General features: G+C 40.8%; 1 protein-coding gene across 1 annotated transcript; it reads right to left on the reverse strand.

Annotated features, from left to right (window-relative positions):
• Positions 1-4,817: 4,817 nt before the first annotated feature.
• Positions 4,818-5,759, reverse strand: LOC141089215 (olfactory receptor 6F1-like). The gene has a single exon (XM_073575538.1). The coding sequence runs from the start codon at positions 5,757-5,759 to the stop codon at positions 4,818-4,820; it is 942 nt and encodes a 313-aa protein (XP_073431639.1).
• Between the last annotated feature and the right edge of the window lie 2,031 nt (positions 5,760-7,790).

Below are 7,790 nucleotides of genomic sequence, written 5' to 3' on the forward strand. Positions count from 1 at the left end.
CCACTGGGTACCCCTTAAAATTTGCTGTTTTGTCGTAACGGCCATGAGATAACAGAACTTGAACTTGACCCTAAAGAAGACCGCACTTTGTTGTGAGAACACCGGCATTGGTTGCAGATGTTAAAGCGGCTGGTTGGTCAGAGGTTTAAGAAGATGAGCCATCCTCATGTGACCCCAATACAAGAGGTGCTACTACAACCAGGAGATCGAGTATTAATATTAGCAAAGCACCCAAGGTGAAGGTTAAACTATAGATTGGAGGTGACTCCCCACCAAGTAATGAGAAGGTTGCATAATAAGAATCCTCTGTACGAGGTCTGACCTGAGGGAAAGAATGGGGCACAAGGAAGAGTGCTTCACCGTAATATTCTTCGTCCCTCTGTGTATGATGAAGAGAGTGCTTAAGTCTCCAAAATAGCAGAGAAACTCTGCACCAACAAGCCTCATGAATGATTAAGATGAGTGGTGGGTTGTACCTGCTGCACCAAGGGAAGGGAAGTGACACTGCCACCCCAAACTGTCTCTGAGATTAGATCAAAGGCTGAACTCGCAGGAAAAGGGCCAGAGGGAGCAAGTTAGGAGGAACCTCGCATTACTGAGCATACCACGCTGGTGTTCCACTCACAAGATACACAGAGGATAACTTCATGTGGCAGTACACGATACAGGAGACACAGGAATGTGCCCAGATATTATCAATGCTGGGACCACCCAAAAGGAGCATCGAAAGTCTGAAGTGATCCTTCTCACCTGATGAGTTTACAAAGGAGAGGACTGTAAGGAGGTGAAGATAATGCATGAATGGACATCTGTAAGTGAATACCACCCTCTGCTGTCTAAAGACTATAAGGAAGTAAAATTGAGAGAATTTTGTTAACATTAACAGTAGACCCAAGCATGTATTCCTGGTAAGATGGAATTAGAAGTTACACCAGGTGAGGTGATAGCTGTGTGGCAGATAGGAATTATAGATAGGCCCAGGGAGGCAGAGGAGTGGAGTAGTCGGCACCTGAACCCGTAACAGGACAGACATGTGGATGTAACTAATTTGGCTTATAGCCACCATCGCTGGTGCAGGGCCAGAGATGAGCAAACCAGAGCTGGCAACCAGAACCAGAAGCAAGTCAGCAGAACTGAGTCACCAGCACTGAGAAGCGAAGTCAGAAACAAGTGTGCCAGAACTAGAGGCGAGTAGCCGGAACCAAGTAATCAGAACTGATTGACCAGCACTTAGGAAACCAAGCCAGAGAATAGCGAACAAGAGCAGAAAGGCAAGAACCAGAAGCGAGTAATCAGAACCAAGTGACCATGACCAAGGGACCGGAGCCAGAGATGAGCAATTGGGGCCCGAGACAAAAAAGCAGAGCTAGATTTGTGTGAGGGAGAATTCATGTGAGCTGCTACTTCAGGTATGGAATTATGATATTAAGGGGACTGAGGCCGTTCTTCAGGGAGGTAGTCAGTGCGATGGGTGATCGGAGCATCTGATCGATCAGGGACTACAACATTAGACTAATAGTGTAGTAGTATAACCTAATGGTGTAGTACCCTCGACTCGCGTTGGGTCCTGTACAAAGCTCAGTATTGTAGAAAGAGTGAGAGAACAGCAGGGTGAAGATGATGAGCATGAGATTAACTGAGACATACTTTTGCCTAGGACATTAGTACCAAGACACCTTTGTTGTTTACTCATAGTGGGAAAGTAGAATTGTGTTGATATCCTATATAGCCGAATTTCTGAATTTCCATTGTAAAATAACTTACTGTCTTCCCATTGTTTGACTCCCCCTTTTTGAATTTTGCCCTAGGTACCACATCCATTTGTGTAATCAAATATATTCTTGTTATCACTGAGTCTATATTCTCTGTGCTGTTGCATCCCCGTACGTGTTTCCATAGTTTTGGAATATGACGGTCCTGGAAGATAATGGGTTTATGGTTACTTCATATTGGGTTCTTCTTTGATAGTTAATGTGTCTTTATGTCTCAACACATTTTTTTCAACCCTGTTGTTTGCAACAAAACTTTTGATGGTTCTGTAATTACGCCGCAACATCTTAGAAATTTTAAGAGTGCTGCACTTCTCTATAAGACTTTTAACATTTTTTTCACTTAGCAGAGTCAGTTAAATCTTTTGTTTAGCCCATTTTACCTGAGGAAAACAAACTACCTAATAATCCTGAACACCTTGAGTGGGTATAGATATCCTTAGACCTCACCCTCCCTCATTACACAAATAGATATCACCACATATGCTTTAATCCAATAGTCATTCAAGTATATACAGCTTAGAGTAGGAAGATGTGTACAAAAATGATGATACAGCCAAAATACTCACTTGTCTATTAATTGTGCATATAGATGAGAGGGAGATGAGAGGGAGAGATTTACTGCATGATGGGTCTGAAATAAGCCATGTACGGCAGGAAGGGGCTATATACAGATGGGATGAAAGGAGAGATGTAATGTATGTATAGAGGAACTGAAAGAAGTGATATACTACATGACCATATCAACAGTTAAGCATCCTGAGCTCATTTATGCTTTTCATCCAAAGCAGTGGACTCACTCACAATTTTGCCTAAGAACAATGTCACGAATAAAGAATGGCATAAAGAATGGCATCTAAACATCCTCCAAGAGCAACTTCCCTCTGTGATCCAGGAGCAATTCGGTGAAGAACAATGATTTTCCAGCATGATGAAGCACAGTATTCCAAGTGATAACTAAGGTTCACAGTGAACAAAACATTGCAATGTCGGCCAGGAAGCGTAATAGATTTCATTCGAATTGAGAACCTATGGTATATCTTCAAAAAGCGATTGGACAAACAAATTAACCCAGAAATTGGGTTAAACTCTAAGCACGGATTACGCAATAATAGGTTTCCATTAGTCAGGATTTGGTCCAGTTGTTGATATCCCGCATACCAGAGTGAATTGAAGAAGTCTTGAAAACTAAGGTTCAACACTGTAAATATTAAAATCTTGATTTTTTCCACACACTTGGTGTATTTGTAAGTTTAAAAACCTATGAAATTCTTATAATTGTACCTCAGTAACCATAGAAAGATCTGACTAAAAGTAGCAACTTTAGGAAAACCAAAATTAGTCTCAGTCTCAAACCCTTGGCTATGATTGAGAAGAAGAAAGGTTGTTTTGTCAGCTAAGGCCTGTTTCACATATCCGTATGTTACCATAAGTCAAAATCCGCCGTTTTGCAAAAAAACGGATCTGTCTTTTTGCTTGGCTGATCCGTTTTTTTTCCCATTGAGTTGCATTACCGGCGGATCTTGACGGATGGCCATCCGTTGGATCCGTTTTCTTGCGGATCCGCCAAAATTTTGGTGTCTGCCGACATTCCTGGACGGACAATGCAACATTTTTTCGGGCGGCCGGATCCGTATTTTACATTGCACATGCCCGGAGGACTTTCCTCGGCCGCAAATTTAATCCTAAACTCTGTTCGGGCGGCTGAAAAATTCTCTCTCACTTTCTCTCTCTCCTCCCCAGACAGCGGTTCCTTTAAATTTCTTCCTTCGCCGCATCCGTCAAAAAAACCGGTCCAGTGGCACACGTTGATGTCCGTACACAGGCGGATCCGTTTTCCACCATTTGGCGGATTACATCTGACAGAAAAAACTGATGTGTGAAACAGGCCTTACCCACATGTAGACAGGAAACCAGAGCATGGAAGACAGCGGTGCAGCAGGAAAACCAATCGATCACAAAGGAAGGTCCAGCTCCATGATCAAGCAATGATTAAGAACCGTAAGGTTTGAAACGCGTATGTTACTCTATAACTTCCCATAGAGGACTTGTGACATTTATGCCGATTATATCAAAATTTTTTTTTTTTAATGAACTATGAATACAAAATAATTTTTATGGATATCATGGAGCTGGACCCTCCTTCGTGATCGTTTGGCTACGATTGTACTAATCATAGGATAAGTTAATTCTTGCTTTTGTGTAGGGTATCAGTAGACAGTAAGTACTGCCCCCAATTTAAGGTGCGATTTCTAAGTAATAGAATCATAGAATCGTAGAGCTGGAAGAGACCTCCTGGGCCATCTGGTCCAACCCCCTGCTCAAAGCAGGATTCGCTAAATCATTCCAGACAGATGTCTGTCCAGCCTCTGTTTAAAGACTTCTATTGAAGGAGAACTCACCACCTCCCGTGGCAGCCTGTTCCACTCATTGATCACTCTAACTGTCAAAAAGTTTTTTCTAATATCTAATCTGTCTCCTCCCATTCAGTTTCATCCCATTGCTTCTAGTCTTTCCTTGTGCAAATGAGAATAAAGATGATCCTTCTACAATGTGACAGCCCTTGAGATATTTGTAGACAGCTATTAAGTCTCCTCTCAGTCTTCTCTTCTGCAAGCTAAACATTCCCAAATCCTGCAACCTTTCCTCATAAGACAGGGTTTGCAGACCGGTCACCATTCTGGTCGCTCTTTTCTGAACTTCCTCCAGTTTGTTGATGTCTTTTTTAAAATGTGGCGCCCAAAACTGGACACAGTATTCCAGAGGAAGTCTGACCAAAGAGGATTAGAGAGCAATAATGACTTCACATGATCTAGACTGTATGCTTCTGTTAATACATCCTAGAATTGCAGTTGCCTTTTTTACTGCTGCATCACACTGTTGACTCATATTTAGTCTGTATTCTATTAGTATACCCAAGTCTTTTTCACATGTGCTGTTGCTTAGCCCTATTCCTCCCATTATGTATATGCTTTTTTCATTTTTATTGCCCAGATGTAGTAATAAAGTGTAGCAAGGATGGTGTGGAAATGTAAATTTGGTTTCTTATTAAGAGAATTGAATTTTGTTAGAAATTATATTCAGCTTCATTTCCCTAAATACTTGTTGGACCTGTTTATTCCGCAAAGTGTATATAAATGGATTAAGCACTGGTGTCATGACACTGTTAAGAAGGGCAACAATTTTGTTAAGATCAGGAGAAGAACTTTCAACTGGTCGCACATAGATAAAGATTGCACTGCCATAAACTAATGAGACAACTGTAAAATGAGAGGTGCAAGTTGAGAAAGCTTTGATTTTTCCCTTGGTGGAGGGTATCATAAATATGGTAAAGAAAATACTACAATAGGAAATTAAACAGACAAAGAAAGAACCCAAAATCACAGCTGAGGCCAAACTGGCAAAAATGATATTAAACTGAGAAATATCAGAGCAACTTATTTTTACAATAGCCGAACTATCACAGAAGAAGTGATTGATCTCATATGGACCGCAGAAAGACAAACCAAACAATAACAGTGTGGGATAAATAAAAGAAATAAATCCAAATACCCAAGCTATACATACTAACCAACGGCAAAACTTGTTGGTAATGATTGAATGATACCTCAATGGATGAGAAACTGCTACATAACGATCCACTGACATAACAGCTAAAATATAAAATTCTATAGTCCCTAATGACACGTAGAAATAGAGCTGCAGGATACAGCCTGATATAGAGATGATTTTATTGTTTGATGCAAGTATAGCAAGCAATTTAGGGACCGTAGATGATATGAACCAAATGTCCAAGAAAGCCAAGCTGCTGAGGAAAATATACATGGGAATATGAAGACGTTTGTCCAACCATATAGCAATAATAATTAACAGGTTTCCAAAAAGAGATGTCACATAAAGTATAAAAAACAGTAAGAAAATGCTGCCCTGTGTCCAAGAACTAAGTGTAAAACCAACAAGGATAAAATCTGTTTCGTTGACATGAATCATTTTCTTAAAATCTTTGGGCAGTAAAATTGATATACCATTATTATATAGTATATAAAGTGATTATATACTGTATGTCCAGAAAGAGGACACTAATCTAGAACTTTTATTCATATGTCACATCCAGTAAACCTATAATAGAAGAAAAAACATTCCAATCATTATATAGCTTTGTAAGAATGGTGGGGCTGATACTGAATTTTAAACGTACAATTTAGCAAGTGTATTACTCACCTGTCCTAGTTCCAGTGTTGAAAGGTACAATGCTCCTCTCATTTGGCCAGTTGCATCTCTTCTCCGCAGCAACTTGACACTTTCCTATGATGAAATGTAACTTGCTTATTTAACATGATTTAGGTGGTAGGATGCCACCTGAGTATTCAGGTAATTTGCATTTCTGCCACTACACAGTTCTATCATATTTAGTGTCCATTATTTTGCCCAAGTCTCAACTCTGTCACTGTATTACTGTACCTTTTCTAAATCAGTGCAGTTACTTCAGTAAAAGTTCTCAACTCGGGTACATCAGTGCTATTATTCCAACTACGTTACTCAACTCTACTGTGTCTGTGCTGCTAATCCATGATACTCAACTCTGCTACAGATATTTCCAATGCTGAGCCCTGATACACTGAAGTTACGCTACTCCAGTTCCATGGTTGAACCTTGATACATCCAGGTTTCTATTACTCCATTACTAGTGCTCAGCTCTGCTACTTCCCGGTCTCCACTGTTCAATTTCCGTTGCTCATATCGGCTACACTCAAGTCTCCACTGTTCTAGTTCCGCTGTCTCAGACCTAATACATACAAGTCCATGTTACATCTTTTCTGCTTTGAAAGGTATTTTGTCAGTAGGATCAATCCTCCTTAGCTGTCTATAAGGGCAGTGGGTTATAAGAAGCTGAATAAAATGCTACTTTGATATCTATATATTACTTCAATGTAAATGAGCTGTTGAGGGCTATGGGCAGGACACTAATCTGCATGAGAATCTGACTGTAGAATTGATTTTAAATAAAAGGGAGAGCTTTCAGTGTGTGAGATGTGACTAACACAGTACATTAGAACTGAACTTTATCTTATAACAAAAACATTAGTAGTTACAGCTCTGCTGTAATAAAAGAATGTTACAACCCTGGCTGCCTGTGAGATGGAAGCTGAAGCACTGAGATGATGTCTGCAGATATGTCAGTTATAATCACACACAGCTTTGCAGTGAGATCAGGAGAGCAGAGAGCAGCCATTACATATCACAGAGTCTCATTCAGATCAGAGTTGGCGCTTAGTCCTGAACAGTTCATTTACATATATAAAAAATGTGGATTTATCTGGAATAAGACATCAGATCACAGATATCAAGGTATCAGTTTATTCATCTTCCTATGACCTATGTGCCCTTGTAGACAGCTTAGGAGGGTTGATCCTACTCAGGATCAGCTATAGGGGCAGTCAGACTAATCAGCTGCCTAGGGTCCCCGCTCCCCCAAGGGGCTCCCAGACAATGGTGTGCCCACGCAGCAGCTATGAGGCCCGTGAGTAAGGGAGGCCCGGCGCCACCCCATCACATCACTCCTTCAACTTATCAGAAAACGCTGATACAGTTGAAAGCAATGATGTAGGCGAGAATGTCAGGTGACACTCCCTCTCCCATCATTCCCCCTCTGCTTTTGACTCAGCGGGTAAGCGATGATGTCATTTCATCTTGCACCACGCTGTGCTAGCAGTGGAGCTGATGAGACACGCTGCAGAAGCCAGAGCAGTGGGGGAACAGGGAGAGGTAAGTATTGTGTGTCTGCAGTACACTGTGTGTGTAATACTGCTGGACTGTGGGGCTGCATTATGGTGTGTGTTTATGCATTATAGTATGTGTATGTAGCTGCATTATAGTGTGTGTATGCATTTTACTGTGTGTAAAACCAGAGAAAATCTCAAACTTATGGTCTAAAAGCGAAGCATAAGGAACAATTAATGTTTAGGATAAAAGTACCTTTATTGAGCAAAATGGTAAATGGTAGCACTATAACAGAAATGT

The sequence above is a fragment of the Dendrobates tinctorius genome, unplaced genomic scaffold, assembly GCF_039654945.1.
Source record: "Dendrobates tinctorius isolate UK_male_01 unplaced genomic scaffold, ASM3965494v1 ptg000044l, whole genome shotgun sequence".
Classification (NCBI taxonomy): domain Eukaryota; kingdom Metazoa; phylum Chordata; class Amphibia; order Anura; family Dendrobatidae; genus Dendrobates; species Dendrobates tinctorius.